Below are 17417 nucleotides of genomic sequence, written 5' to 3' on the forward strand. Positions count from 1 at the left end.
TAACGAGGAATGTATTGACAACACTTTAACCACTCCTTACGGGGGGTTTTCGATTTTTTACGTCAGTGCAATTATAAAGTAAACATATGGATATGTAGGATTCAACACTATAATAATCCAGAGCCTTTTTCTCCCTTTTATACTCAATTAACAACTTTGTTTTGTCACGTTACCTAAAATCATTAACATGTCACAATTCTCTTTCACTACATGTCGCAATTCTCTTTCACTACCTTTCTCACTACACCTTTTTTCTCCCACAATCTTGCTACATCAAACCACTCAAAAACTTTTCATAACTTTACCACGTCACAATCACCATTACAAATGATCATACATTGCAAATTAGTATTGAAAAAAATTAAATTTCTGGACAGTTGTAACCTATATTAGACCCATCTGACCCATTAGATACTAGGGAATTAGGGATGAATATAACATTTGTCTAGAAACTAATAATGATTGTAGAAACTAATAAAGATTGCCACCAAGAGCTTGATCTATCATTATTGAATACGTAAAGGTCAACCTACACAGATTAACACAAATAATTTTAAAAATCAAAAGGGGCACTAAATTCTAACAATTTGCACATGGAATAATTAATAATCAATCAATCTATCCAAATGATTAAATAATCAAAATCTAAAGAACCAAAAGAAAAGTCTTGATAGAATAAATAATCATGATCACCAAAAAAAAACAAAAAAAAAAAAAAAAAAACAAAAAATCATCCACCAATGCCTGCAAAATCTTTCACTGTGTGACCAACTTTCTCAAACTTCCCTCTTTCACTATTCTCTCTAAACTTCAAATAATCACCACACAAGAAAGGTTCATAAGCTCTAAAATCATCACCCACAACTTCATTAGGTGAATAAATAACCTTATCATTCTCAAAACACCAAAAAAAAGCAAGCGAAAACCTATTTCGCTTTTTTTTACTTTCCTTTAAAATAACTCTATGCTCGGACGATCTCAATTTCCCATTGCTCCAAGCATGCAACAAGTCTCCAATGTTCACAACCAACGTTTCTTCACACGGGTTTATATCCAACCATTTTCCATCTTTAGACCTCACTTGAAGCCCGCCAACATCGTCTTGATAAACTATTGTCAAACAACTCATATCTGTGTGCATTCCAAGTCCTTCAACGTCTTTTCCTATTATACGTTTTTCGGGTAATGAGTAGTTATTTATCCTTATATACCCTTCACAATTCGAGAATTCGGGCTCAAATGCCTTCTCAAAATCTTCCCCTAAACACATTAGTAATATCTCGGCGATCTTCTTCGATAATATCCTCATTTTATCCCCGTATCCTCCCACAACCTCACTATGAGAACATAAAGAATTCAATAATAATTAATAAATAAATAGAGAACACATTTTCCCCCGAAAGGCCAAATGAGAATGTTGGACGTGTCACATCGATAAAAAAGTTATGCTTTGTTGATTGGTCTCTATCCTTGTATTGTTTCGTTTGCTTTCTTTCATTTTTTGATGAAAGTTTCCGTGTCATTGATAAAATTCGAAGTTACCACCAATTGATTGTTAAGGCTACAACCTACTAAATTGCTAAATACAAATAATTCACAAAATAAAAATTTGTACAAGAACTACTTCGGGTCAACATATACATTTTGAATCACTACCCGACCCATTTGCCACCAAATGAAGAGTGCAAGAGGTTATACAATAATCAAAAGATTTATTTACCTGAATTCTAAAGTTGGCTTGTTCGAAAGGGCTGCAGCAGAACTCTGTGCAGAGTTACAATAATCAGGTCCGGAAACACGAAGAGATTCAAAAAAAGGTGATGCAATGAACTGAGGTGTGTAAGTTTTCACGTTCGATGTAGGGCCCGCTTTAAGTTTGAGTTCATACGGGAGACTAAAAAGCTCATTCGACAAGACACGAATTTTTCTGTAAAGGTCTTTAGAGATACCGTGATTAATTATGTGAAAAAATCCCCATTCTTTGCAGGCTAAAGAAAGGGACGAAAGTGAAGACGCACTTATAGGTTTTGATATATCGAAAACGGGAAGTTGTATTGAAGTTTGGGATGCAGGCATGATGAAAAAAATAGACAATGAAATCTGTTGAAAATTAGTTAGATTTCATAAAGCTTTTAAAACAGCTTGCAGGAGACAAACATTATATTAAATTTATCAACCATATGCAAATTTAATATTCGAAAATAGCTATTTTTATACGGACAAGCATCTAATTGTAAGTGCAAACATAAAATAGCCGCAATAAAGGTAAATGGGTTGACTTACAGATTGGCAGTACTTACGAAGATTCCTTTTTCATTGAATTTTGAATTTCCTGTAAAATATAACAAAGTCAATGAAGATGCACAGTTGACATTAGTAATAATAGTTCTATTTGATCATCTGTTTCGATGAAATATAAAATTAGGACGCTTTTATAATACTTGCCACATCCTTGTAAAGATCCATTATTTGTTATCGATCAAACGTTTTTAGACGGCATATAAACATTTACACATATTCAACCATTACCAACACAACACCTACAGATAAACGAGCAATATATAAAATGAGACTTATGAATAAAGCAACTACAAGTCGCTTAAAAAGTAGTTTACTTTTGAGTAAGAAAACAGACATACAAAAGAAGATAAAAAATTTAACAACAGGCAACTCTTTTCGTCATCAATGTTGTCATCATGCTAATACATATTTAAATGTGCATGTGTGTATTAGGTGGCATGTGAACGACGTTCTAGTCTACAACTTGTGGGCGCTAGTTGAACATGAATAATAAAATCCATGTGCAATTTTGAGGCCCGAATTAGCTGGAATGATGCATAAAAACATAAAAAAGCGACATGATGCAGAAAAGTACTCCGTATATAATTAAATTAAAAAGAAAAAGAAAAAATATACTGACATTCAGTGTAATTCAATCGAACTGGGCTACCTGATATTACTATCAATTTGTAAACAGTATGCTGAAGGAACTGTAACATCTCGCATTGTCGCCTTATCACGATCACAATTATTGTCCGATGTGACCATAGACGCAAAGAGGCCGATGTGGGATTCGCCTAATGTGTTACAGTAACAAGTAACAGTGCAATACATTTCACAGTTCATATATGAGTTTTACAAATTAATCATGTACTGATATAAATGGCCCAAATCTTGGATCAACCAGTTCTGGACTGCAGACGCAGAAACCAACAAACAATTATTTATATTCAGCTACTTTTTATAACAGGAATTACAGTCGCAAGGTGCATAAATAAATAAAGGGAGTTGATCCGTACACCACTTGTTTTTTTTTTTGTCATACACCACCAAACTATAATCTTTGACTATTTTACCCTTTCTAACTCAAGGCTCTTTTCCCTAAATTAATTATGAGAAAGGGTAAAATGGTCCAAAATTAAATTTTGGTGGTGTATGGCAAGAAGTAAGTGATACGTATATCTCCAATAAATAACCAAAAATCAAGCAGAGATACAGATATGGATAAACCAAAACCCTAGAAAATTATACATTATACAATATAATAATATCATAAATTAAAAGAAAATTATACAATATAATAATATCATAAATTAAAAGAGTGGAAGAATACTAAACATGATAATTCATTATCAGATTACAAGATTTAAGAAGTAATAACGATGATTAATTAACCGGAAGTTGTAGAATCTGAAGGTTTATGATTATTGTTGTTGAGAGAAGAAGAAGAAGAAGAAGAACAAGAGGATCTGAAAGCATCAATATGAGATTGACATTTGGTGCGATCTCCTTTGTTTTCTTCTAAACATTTCTTCAATTCTTGCACGTCACATGCCGCTGCTTTCTTCATCTTCTCCTCCTCGTCCTGCCTTCGCATCGCTGGCGCCGCTTACAGAAAATAATATAATATTAATTTGTATTTCTTTGAATGAAGGTTTAAGTTTTATTTAAGGTATTTAGTATTTACGGTGAAATTTTTGTAAGGGATTGACAAAATAGTTAGGGTTGTGTTTGGAGCTTATAAGTTTTATTTGATTGACATTAAAAGTAGAGGTTCTTAATTTAATAAACCGTTAAAAAATAAGCTACTTAAGGTGTGTTTGGATGAAACTAGCTGGAGCTGAAGCTTATTTTTAAAGCTGGTAGCTGGAGCTTATTATTTTTTATAAGTGTTTGGTAAACTAGCTGGAGCTTATTTTTCGGTTAATAAACTCTACTTTTTTTCATAAGCTACTAGAAGTAGCTTATTTTTCTAGAGCTTATGATTTTCATAAGCTCTTCTTTTTATGTTTACCAAACAAAGTTTATTACTTGGAGCTTATTAAAATCATAAACTCAAGCTCCCATAAACTTCCATAAGCTCTTGCGCCAAACACACCCTTATAGTAGCTTATGAAAAAAATTAGAGCTTATGAACTGAAAAATAAGCTCCAGTTAGTTTACCAAACACTTATAAAAAATAATAAGCTCCAACTACCTGGTTCAAAAATAAGCTCCAACTCCAGCTCTATCTCAAAAGCTCCAGCTAATTTCATCCAAACACACCTTAGATCGGAAAGCATATATAGTTTTAATTTACACAAAAAAATAATAAAATAAAATAAAATAAAAAATAAAAAATTTATGATATTTAATTATAAACAAAATTGCATAAGGGGGTCCCTGTGGTTTGTTCAATACAACAAGTGGAGTTCAAAAGATTTTTTTCACCTTGGGGGTCACTATGGTTTGCAGATGTTTCACGGGGAGTCCATTTACCTGATGCCGTTAAATTTATCCGTTAAAATCCATCATGTGAAGTGCACATGAGGGTATTTTCGGTATTAACATATACAACTCTTGAAACCCTAACTTAAATCACCAATACCTGCACACCTTTGAAACCTTTAACTTATCTAAACATAAAAAGCACAAATAAAATCTTTATAGGAGTATTATCTATAACCAAACCATCGCTGGTGCAAAACCACCAAACCACCATCATCTTTGTTATCCCACTGCTGCAAAACCACCGCCGACGCAGAAAAATCACCAGGATCGTCGTTTGGAGATTTAGGTTGTGACTTTGTAACAACCCAAACCAAACCACGAACAACCCGCGTAAAAATAACAAATATTTTTTTTTGCTGGAACAGCATATGGCGCGGCGCGCCAGAAGGCCGCGCGGCGCACCATTCTGGTCTGTCCAAAAAGTCTTGAAATGCTAAAAAGATTGGCCACTTCCCGACCTAATTAGGCAAAACGCTTTTAACAACATATTCAAATATGTAAAACTAACACATTCCATTAATAAAAATGAGTTTTACGAAGCGGGGCCCATATCGGCCGTTTTACGAGTTTAATTCAAAATATGAGTTTCGACCATCAAAAGTTTAAGTACCAAACTACACTACGAGCATGGTGTTTGGGATTAAACTACCCAAGTCTCGGTCAATACTCCAAAAGCTAAATAGCCCAAAAGCATTCTCTAGCAACGACGGGATCTCTAATCCAAGATGATGCCCTTACCCTTGTCCACAACCGAACCTATAAAAAGGTAAACAACGAGAGGGTAAGCAAAGCTTAGTGAATTCAATAATTATACACATACATATATAACTTACTTACTTGCAAACACTTACACCAAATCCGCATACATACTAGCTACATATTTAGCATACCCTTCACATGTATAACGTTAAGAACCACGAACACAAAGCTAGTATAACAAAAGCATATAACACAACAATACACTATGCTACAACGCAAATATAACGATGGTGTTCACAACATCCATAGTACTCAAGATCTCAAGGCTAGCCCAACGAATGGTATGGTCAACATCGAACTTTAATCCCCTTCGCCTACATTAATGTGGTATCGTCAACACCAAACTTTAAACCCACATATGAGGTGTAGTGACCCGAACTTTTCCATGTTTATATATATATTAAATGAAATTGTTATTTACATGATTAAGTGTTTCCAACATGTTAAGCAATCAAACTTGTTAAGACTTGATTAATTGAAATATGTTTCATATAGACAATTGACCACCCAAGTTGATCGGTGATTCACGAACGTTAAAACTTGTAAAAACTATATGATGACATATATATGGTTATATATATAGTTAACATGATATTATGATAAGTAAACATATCATTAAGTATATTAATAATGAACTACATATGTAAAAACAAGACTACTAACTTAATGATTTTGAAACGAGACATATATGTAACGATTATCGTTGTAACGACATTTAATGTATATATATATCATATTAAGAGATATTCGTACATCATATCATGATAATATAATAATTTAAAATCTCATTTGATATTATAAACATTGGGTTAACAACATTTAACAAGATCGTTAACCTAAAGGTTTCAAAACAACACTTACATGTAACGACTAACGATGACTTAACGACTCAGTTAAAATGTATATACATGTAGTGTTTTAATATGTATTCATACACTTTTGAAAGACTTTAAGACACTTATCAAAATACTTTTACTTAACAAAAATGCTTACAATTACATCCTCGTTCAGTTTCATCAACAATTCTACTCGTATGCACCCGTATTCGTACTCATACAATACACAGCTTTTAGATGTATGTACTATTGGTATATACACTCCAATGATCAGCTCTTAGCAGCCCATGTGAGTCACCTAACACATGTGAGAACCATCATTTGGCAAGTAGCATGAAATATCTCATAAAATTACAAAAATATGAGTAATCATTCATGACTTATTTACATGAAAACAAAATTACATATCCTTTATATCTAATCCATACACCAACGACCAAAAACACCTAAAAACACTTTCATTCTTCAATTTTCTTCATCTAATTGATCTCTCTCAAGTTCTATCTTCAAGTTCTAAGTGTTCTTCATAAATTCTACAAGTTCTAGTTTCATAAAATCAAGAATACTTCCAAGTTTGCTAGCTTACTTCCAATCTTGAAGAGTGATCATCCAACCTCAAGAAATCTTTCTTATTTACAGTAAGATATCTTTCTAATACAAGGTAATACTCATATTCAAACTTTGATTCAATTTCTATAACTATAACAATCTTATTTCGAGTGAAAATCTTACTTGAACTGTTTTCGTGTCATGATTCTGCTTCAAGAACTTTCAAGCCATCCAAGGATCCTTTGAAGCTAGATCCATTTTTCTCATTTCTAGTAGCTTTATCCAGAAAACTTGAGGTAGTAATGATGTTCATAACATCATTCGATTCATACATATAAAGCTATCTTATTCGAAGGTTTAAACTTGTAATCACTAGAACATAGTTTAGTTAATTCTAAACTTGTTCGCAAACAAAAGTTAATCCTTCTAACTTGACTTTTAAAATCAACTAAACACATGTTCTATATCTATATGATATGCTAACTTAATGATTTAAAACCTGGAAACACGAAAAACACCGTAAAACCGGATTTACGCCGTCGTAGTAACACCGCGGGCTGTTTTGGGTTAGTTAATTAAAAACTATGATAAACTTTGATTTAAAAGTTGTTCTTCTGGAAAAATGATTTTTCTTATGAACATGAAACTATATCCAAAAATCATGGTTAAACTCAAAGTGGAAGTATGTTTTTCAAAATGGTCATCAAGACGTCGTTCTTTCGACTGAAATGACTACCTCTTACAAAAACGACTTGCAACTTATATTTCCGACTATAAACCTATACTTTTTCTGTTTAGATTCATAAAATAGAGTTCAATATGAAACCATAGCAATTTGATTCACTCAAAACGGATTTAAAACGAAGAAGTTATGGGTAAAAGAAGATTGGATAATTTTTCTTGTTGTAGCTACGTGAAAATTGGTAACAAATCTATATTAATCATATCCTAGCTAACTTATATTGTATTATACATGTATTCTAATATATTATGTAATCTTGGGATACCATAAACACGTATGCAAATGTTTTGACATATCATATCGACCCATGTGTATATATTATTTGGAACAACCATAGACACTCTATATGCAGTAATGTGGGAGTTAGCTATACAGGGTTGAGGTTGATTCCAAAAATATATATACTTTGAGTTGTGATCTAGCCTGAGACGTGTATACACTAGGTCGTGGATTGATTCAAGATAATATATATCAATTTTTTTTTCTGTACATCTAACTTTGGACAACTAGTTGTAGGTTACTAACGAGGACAGCTGACTTAATGAACTTATAACATCAAAATGTATTAAAAGTGTTGTAAATATATTTTGAACATACTTTGGTATATATGTACATATTTATTATAGGTTCGTGAATCGACCAGTGGCCAAGTCTTACTTCCCGACGAAGTAAAAATCTGTGAAAGTGAGTTATAGTCCCACTTTTAAAATCTAATATTTTTGGGATGAGAATACATGCAGGTTTTATAAATGATTTACAAAATAGGCACAAGTACGTGAAACTACATTCTATGGTTGAATTATCGAAATCGAATATGCCCCTTTTTATTAAGTCTGGTAATCTAAGAATTAGGAAACAGACACCCTAATTGACGCGAATCCTAAAGATAGATCTATTGGGCCTAACAAACCCCATCCAAAGTACCGGATGCTTTAGTACTTCAAAATTTATATCATATCCGAAGGGTGTTCCGGAATGATGGGGATATTTTTATATATGCATCTTGTTAATGTCGGTTACCAGGTATTCACCATATGAATGATTTTTATCTCTATGTATGGGATGTATATTGAAATATGAAATCTTGTGGTCTATTGTTACGATTTGATATATATAGGTTAAACCTATAACTCACCAACATTTTTTTGTTGACGTTTTAAGCATGTTTATTCTCAGGTGATTATTAAGAGCTTCCCGCTGTCGCATACTTAAATAAGGACAAGATTTGGAGTCCATGCTTGTATGATATTGTGTAAAAACTGCATTCAAGAAACTTATTTCATTGTAACATATTTGTATTGTAAACCATTATGTAATAGTCGTGTGTAAACAGGATATTTTAGATTATCATTATTTGATAATCTACGTAAAGGTTTTTAAACCTTTATTGATGAAATAAAGGTTATGGTTTGTTTTAAAATGAATGCAGTCTTTGAAAAATGGCTCATATAGAGGTCAAAACCTTGCAACGAAATCAATTAATATGGAACGTTTTTAATCAATAAGAACGGGACATTTCAGTTGGTATCCGAACGTTGGTCTTAGAGAACCAGAATTTTGCATTAGTGTGTCTTATCGAGTTTGTTAGGATGCATTTGTAAGTCTGGACTTCGACCGTGTTTACTTGAAAAATGATTGCTTAACAAATTTTGTTGGAAACTATATATTTTTAACATGTGAATATTATGTGATATATTAATCTCTTAACGCTTTTGATATTATGTGATAGATGTCTACCTCTAGAATAAGTTCCATTGACTCACCTAATAATAATGAAGAGTCAAATGTAAATTGGAATGATTTGTGGACTGATTCACAAGTTCCCGAAGAGGAACCAGAAGAAGAGTCGGAACCGAAAGAATAATCGGAACCGGAAGAAGAATCGGAACCGAAAGAAGAAATAGAACCAGTGGGGGAAATAATAAAACAGTTAAGTAGAAGAAAATCCTCAACCAACCGACCAAAGTTAATTATGGTCAATGGTGTTTCCGCCAAGGAAGCAAAGTATTGGGAGGATTACCAATTCTCCGATGAATCGGATCCCGACAAGGATTCCGATGATGTTATAGAAATTACCCCAACACAATTTGATAAGGCAAAAGAGAACAATAAGGGAAAGGGCATAAAAATAGAGAAATTTGATTCCAAACCCGATGAACTTTATATGTATCGTCAACACCCGTATTTCTTAAGTTGTGACAATAATCCGGGAACCTCTAAACCACCAGGTTTTTCTAAACCAATATGGAAAACGACGGCTCGTATTAGGGGAACATCATATATCCCTAGAAACTTGGCAAAACGAACCAAAACCGAAGAAGAAGAAATGAGCGAGTCGGAATAAGATAGTTGTATTCGTGTGGTGTAATATATGTAATATAGTGTGCTTATGCTTTATGATATATGTAAAAATTGCTTGTATTAATAAGTATTTTTTTTATGAATCTAACTCTTGTCTATTTTACAGTATAAAAACACAAAATGGATAGACAACCCAATATTTTAAGAGACCTACCCGGAGACATGATTGATGAAATCTTGTCTAGAGTCGGTCAGAATTCCTCGGCACAACTATTTAAGGCGAGATCAGTTTGTAAGACATTCGAAGAACGTTTCAAGAATGCCTTGGTTTATAAAAGGCTTTCGTTCGAAAGATGGGGGATATCACATTGGGAAATCCATAAGTTACGATGTGTTTACTTTGACGCATATATTGCGGGGAACCCAAATGCTATTTTACGCAACGGGTTAAGAAATTATTTTGACTCAATATATCCGAATATAGGACTTCGTGATTTAGAAAAAGCGGCTAACATGCAACAAAAAGAAGCATGTTATACTTACGGGTTAGTAATGTTCGCTTCTCACCAAAGTGAGAACAAGAACATCGGGCTACAACTATTAAACAAAACGTTCCCACAAGTGACGGAGTCGGTAATTGGGGTAAGAAATGAGGTTTTTAGGTTATTACGAGACTGTTGGTCATTACGTAACCTTCATCCTTTTAACGACGTTACAACACATTGTCTTACTATCAGTCACAACGGTTATGTTCCACAAAACCAAGGATGGGAAGTGGTATTAGTAAAACTAGAATGCATGACTTGTTTCTGGATGTATGAATTACGTGTCTTTATTGCCTTTGCTGAACGCCTTATTTATTAACTAGAATTATCTTCGCAACTACTTTATATCAAAGTTTTATGTGCTATATTTCATGCTATATGTAAAATAGCGGTATTGTAAGTTTGCAAGTTATTGTATAAAGGCTTGAATATGATATATATATATATATATATATATATATATATATATATATATATATATATATATATATATATATATATATATATATATATATATATATATATATATATATATATATATATATATATTGTTTTTGTGATTAGTTTTTCATATAGAATTGTAGTAGTTGAAATGGTATGTTAGCTACTAAGTATGAACTTAACGGGTAGGTACTACCCGAATTAAAGAGTATAAAACGTTAATATGAAGAAAGAGCTTTTATAAATAAGTTCATATTACGCTACGAAATACTACTGACTACTCTTGATATTCTATATGATTAACTCGTTTCATTTGACTATTTTGAAGGAAATGGCACCGACTACTCGACACACCTTGAATATGAGCGAAGAGGAATTTCGTGCCTTTCTTGCTTCAAACATAGCCGCAGTACAGGCTGCGCTACATACCAACAATAACCTTGGATCTAGCAGTACAGGAAATCGTGTAGGATGCACCTACAAAGAATTCACTGCCTGCAAACCTTTGGAATTTGATGGAAATGAAGGACCGATCGGATTGAAACGGTGAACCGAGAAGGTCGAATCGGTGTTTGCCATAAGTAAGTGTACTGAAGAGGATAAAGTGAAGTACGCTACGCATACCTTCACAGGTTCTGCGTTAACATGGTGGAATACCTATCTAGAGCAAGTGGGACAAGATGATGCTTACGCACTACCGTGGTCAGCATTCAAGCACTTGATGAACGAGAAGTACCGTCCCAGAACCGAGGTCAATAAGCTCAAGACAGAACTTAGAGGGTTACGAACCCAAGGATTTGATATTACCACGTACGAAAGACGATTCACAGAATTATGCCTATTGTGTCCGGGAGCGTTCGAAGATGAGGAAGAGAAGATCGACGCGTTTGTGAAAGGATTACCGAAAAGAATCCAAGAAAATATAAGTTCACACGAGCCCGCCTCCATACAACAGGCATGTAGAATGGCTCACAAACTAGTGAACCAAATTGAAGAAAGAATTAAAGAACAGACTGCTGAAGAGGCCAATGTGAAGCAAGTCAAAAGAAAGTGGGAGGAAAACGGTGATAAGAATCACCAATACAACACCAACAGCAATTACAACAATAATCGCAACAACTATCCCAACAATCGCAACATCAATCGCAACTACAACAAACGACCCAACAACAACAACAACAACAACAACAACAACAACAACAACAACAACTACAACAATCATCCCAACAACAATAATAACCGCAACAACAACAACAATCAGAAGCAGCTATGTCAAAGGTGTGAAAAGTATCACTCGGGGTTCTGCACCAAATTTTGCAACAAGTGTAAAAGAAATGGTCATAGCGCGGCGAAGTGTGAGGTCTACGGACCAGGGGTTAACAGAACGAAAGGAACAAATGGTGTCGGAACGAGTAATGGCGGAGCAAGTAGTGTCAGAGCAAGTTATGCCAATGTAGTTTGTTATAAATGTGGAAAACCGGGCCACATTATTAGAAATTGCCCGAACCAGGAGAACACGAATGGACAAGGCCGCGGAAGAGTTTTCAATATTAATGCGGCAGAGGCACAGGAAGACCCGGAGCTTGTTACGGGTACGTGTCTTATTGACAATAAATCTGCTTACGTTTTATTTGATTCGGGTGCGGATAGAAGCTATATGAGTAGAGATTTTTGTGCTAAATTAAGTTGTCCATTGACGCCTTTGGATAGTAAATTTTTACTCGAATTAGCAAATGGTAAATTAATTTCAGCAGATAATATATGTCGGAATCGAGAAATTAAACTGGTTAGCGAAACATTTAAGATTGACTTGATACCAGTAGAGTTAGGGAGTTTTGATGTGATAATCGGTATGGACTGGTTGAAAGAAGTGAAAGCAGAGATCGTTTGTTACAAAAATGAAATTCGCATTATACGAGAAAAAGGAAAACCCTTAATGGTGTACGGAGAAAAGGGCAACACGAAGCTACATCTTATTAGTAATTTGAAGGCACAAAAACTAATAAGAAAAGGTTGCTATGCTGTTCTAGCACACGTCGAGAAAGTACAAACTGAAGAAAAGAGCATCAATGATGTTCTCGTCGCAAAAGAATTTTCCGATGTATTTTCGAAAGAATTACCGGGATTACCCCCACATCGATCCGTTGAATTTCAAATAGATCTTGTACCAGGAGCTGCACCAATAGCTCGTGCTCCTTATAGACTCGCACCCAGCGAGATGAAAGAACTGCAAAGCCAATTACAAGAACTTTTAGAGCGTGGTTTCATTCGACCAAGCACATCACCATGGGGAGCTCCTGTTTTGTTTGTCAAGAAGAAAGATGGTACATTCAGGTTGTGTATCAACTACTGAGAGTTGAACAAACTTACCATCAAGAACCGCTACCCACTACCGAGAATCGACGACTTATTTGATTAACTACAAGGCTCGTTTATTTATTCAAAGATTGACTTACGTTCCGGGTATCATCAAATGCGGGTGAAAGAAGATGATATTCCAAAGACTGCTTTCAGAACATGTTACGGTCATTACGAGTTTATGGTCATGCCGTTTGGTTTAACTAATGCACCAGCTGTGTTCATGGACCTTATGAACCGAGTGTGTGGACCATACCTTAACAAGTTTGTCATTGTTTTCATTGATGACATACTTATTTACTCAAAGAATGACCAAGAACACGGTGAACATTTGAGAAAGGTGTTAGAAGTATTGAGGAAGGAAGAATTGTACGCTAAGTTTTCAAAGTGTGCATTTTGGTTGGAAGAAGTTCAATTCCTCGGTCACATAGTGAACAAAGTAGGTATTAAGGTGGATCCGGCAAAGATAGAAACTGTTGAAAAGTGGGAAACCCCGAAAACTCCGAAACACATACGCCAGTTTTTAGGACTAGCTGGTTACTACAGAAGGTTCATCCAAGACTTTTCCAGAATAGCAAAACCCTTGACTTCATTAACGCATAAAGGGAAGAAATTTGAATGGAAGGATGAACAAGAGAAAACGTTTCAGTTATTGAAGAAAAAGCTAAATACGGCACCTATATTGTCATTGCCTGAAGGGAATGATGATTTTGTGATTTATTGTGACGCATCAAAGCAAGGTCTCGGTTGTGTATTAATGCAACGAACAAAGGTGATTGCTTATGCGTCTAGACAATTGAAGATTCACGAACAAAATTATACGACGCATGATTTAGAATTAGGCGCGGTTGTTTTTGCATTAAAGACTTGGAGGCACTACTTATATGGGGTCAAAAGTATTATATATACCGACCACAAAAGTCTTCAACACATATTTAATCAGAAACAACTGAATATGAGGCAGCGTAGGTGGATTGAATTGTTGAATGATTACGACTTTGAGATTCGTTACCACCCTGGGAAGGAAAATGTGGTAGCCAACGCCTTGAGCAGGAAGGACAGAGAACCTATTCGAGTAAAATCTATGAATATAATGATTCACAATAACCTCACTACTCAAATAAAGGAGGCGCAACAAGGAGTTTTAAAAGAGGAAAATTTAAAGGATGAAATATCCAAAGGATCGGAGAAGCATCTTAATATTCGGGAAAACGGAACCCGGTATAGGGCTGAAAGGATTTGGGTACCAAAATATGGAGATATTAGAGAAATGGTACTTAGAGAAGCTCATAAAACCAGATACTCAATACATCCTGGAACGGGGAAGATGTACATGGATCTCAAGAAACATTTTTGGTGGCCGGGTATGAAAGCCGATGTTGCTAAATACGTAGGAGAATGTTTGACGTGTTCTAAGGTCAAAGCTGAGCATCAGAAACCATCAGGTCTACTTCAACAACCCGAAATCCTGGAATGAAAATGGGAAAACATTACCATGGATTTCATCACTAAATTGCCAAGGACTGCAAGTGGTTTTGATACTATTTGGGTAATAGTTGATCGTCTCACCAAATCAGCACACTTCCTACCAATAAGAAAAGATGACAATATGGAGAAGTTAGCACGACTGTATTTGAAGGAAGTCGTCTCCAGACATGGAATACCAATCTCTATTATCTCTGATAGGGATGGCAGATTTATTTCAAGATTCTGGCAGACATTACAGCAAGCATTAGGAACTCGTCTAGACATGAGTACTGCCTATCATCCACAAACTAATGGGCAGAGCGAAAGGACGATACAAACGCTTGAAGACATGATACGAGCATATGTTATTGATTTCGGAAACAGTTGGGATCGATCTACCGTTAGCAGAATTTTCCTACAACAACAGCTACCATTCAAGCTTTGAGATGGCGCCGTTTGAAGCACTTTATGGTAGAAAGTGCAGGTCTCCGATTTGTTGGAGTGAAGTGGGGGATAGACAGATTACGGGTCCGGAGATAATACAAGAAACTACCGAGAAGATCATCCAAATTCAACAACGGTTGAAAACCGCCCAAAGTCGACAAAAGAGCTACGCTGACATTAAAAGAAAAGATATAGAATTTGAAATTGAAGAGATGGTCATGCTTAAAGTTGCACCTTGGAAAGGTGTTGTTCGATTTGGTAAACGAGGGAAATTAAATCCAAGGTATATCGGACCATTCAAGATTATTGATCGTGTCGGACCAGTAGCTTACCGACTTGAGTTACCTCAACAACTCTCGGCTGTACATAATACTTTCCACATCTCGAATTTGAAGAAATATTTTGTTAAAGAAGATCTCACTATTCCGTTAGATGAAATCCAAATCAACGAAAAACGTCAATTCATCGAAGAACCCGTCGAAATAATGGATCGTGAGGTTAAAAGACTTAAGCAAAACAAGATACCAATTGTTAAGGTTCGATGGAATGCTCGTAGAGGACCTGAGTTCACCTGGGAACGAGAAGATCAGATGAAGAAGAAATACCCGCATTTATTTCCAGAAGATACGTCAACACCTCCAACTGCTTAAAATTTCGGGACGAAATTTATTTAACTGGTAGGTACTGTAGTGACCCGAACTTTTCCATGTTTATATATATATTAAATGAAATTGTTATTTACATTATTAAGTGTTTCCAACATGTTAAGCAATCAAACTTGTTAAGACTTGATTAATTGAAATAGGTTTCATATAGACAATTAACCACCCAAGTTGATCGGTGATTCACGAACGTTAAAACTTGTAAAAACTATATGATGACATATATATGATTATATATATAGTTAACATGATATTATGATAAGTAAACATATCATTAATAATGAATTACATATGTAAAAACAAGACTACTAACTTAATGATTTTGAAACGAGACATATATGTAACGATTATCGTTGTAACGACATTTAATGTATATATATCATATTAAGAGATATTCGTACATCATAATATCATGATAATATAATAATTTAAAATCTCATTTGATATTATAAACATTGGGTTAACAACATTTAACAAGATCGTTAACCTAAAGGTTTCAAAACAACACTTACATGTAACGACTAACGATGACTTAACGACTCAGTTAAAATGTATATACATGTAGTGTTTTAATATGTATTCATACACTTTTGAAAGACTTCAAGACACTTATCAACATACTTTTACTCAACAAAAATGCTTACAATTACATCCTCGTTTAGTTTCATCAACAATTCTACTCGTATGCACCCGTATTCGTACTCGTACAATACACAGCTTTTAGATGTATGTACTATTGGTATATACACTCCAATGATCAGCTCTTAGCAGTCCATGTGAGTCACCTAACACATGTAGGAACCATCATTTGGCAAGTAGCATGAAATATCTCATAAAATTACAAAAATATGAGTAATCATTCATGACTTATTTACATGAAAACAAAATTACATATCCTTTATATCTAATCCATACACCAACGACCAAAAACACCTACAAACACTTTCATTCTTCAATTTTATTCATCTAATTGATCTCTCTCAAGTTCTATCTTCAAGTTCTAAGTATTCTTCATAAATTCTACAAGTTCTAGTTTCATAAAATCAAGAATACTTCCAAGTTTGCTAGCTTACTTCCAATCTTGTAGAGTGATCATCCAACCTCAAGAAATATTTCTTATTTATAGTAAGATATCTTTCTAATACAAGGTAATACTCATATTCAAACTTTGATTCAATTTCTATAACTATAACAATCTTATTTCGAGTGAAAATCTTACTTGAATTGTTTTCGTGTCATGATTCTGGTTCAAGAACTTTCAAGCCATCCAAGGATCCTTTGAAGCTAGATCCATTTTTCTAATTTCTAGTAGCTTTATCCAGAAAGATTGAGGTAGTAATAATGTTCATAACATCATTCGATTCATACATATAAAGCTATCTTATTCGAAGGTTTAAACTTGTAATCACTAGAACATAGTTTAGTTAATTCTAAACTTGTTCGCAAACAAAAGTTAATCCTTCTAACTTGACTTTTAAAATTAACTAAACACATTTTATATATCTATATGATATGCTAACTTAATGATTTAAAACCTGGAAAC

At 34.3% G+C, this 17417-nt stretch overlaps 1 protein-coding gene across 1 annotated transcript; it reads right to left on the minus strand.

The window, feature by feature from the left end:
• Positions 1–601: 601 nt before the first annotated feature.
• Positions 602–2188, minus strand: LOC139892984 (gibberellin 20-oxidase-like protein). Its single transcript, XM_071876114.1, has 2 exons — positions 1721–2188; positions 602–1337 (listed from the first exon to the last, which is right to left on the minus strand). The coding sequence occupies exons 1-2, from the start codon at positions 2074–2076 to the stop codon at positions 731–733; spliced, it is 963 nt and encodes a 320-aa protein (XP_071732215.1). The 5' UTR covers positions 2077–2188; the 3' UTR covers positions 602–730.
• Between the last annotated feature and the right edge of the window lie 15229 nt (positions 2189–17417).

Source organism: Rutidosis leptorrhynchoides, chromosome 2 (assembly GCF_046630445.1).
Source record: "Rutidosis leptorrhynchoides isolate AG116_Rl617_1_P2 chromosome 2, CSIRO_AGI_Rlap_v1, whole genome shotgun sequence".
Taxonomy (NCBI): Eukaryota; Viridiplantae; Streptophyta; class Magnoliopsida; order Asterales; family Asteraceae; genus Rutidosis; species Rutidosis leptorrhynchoides.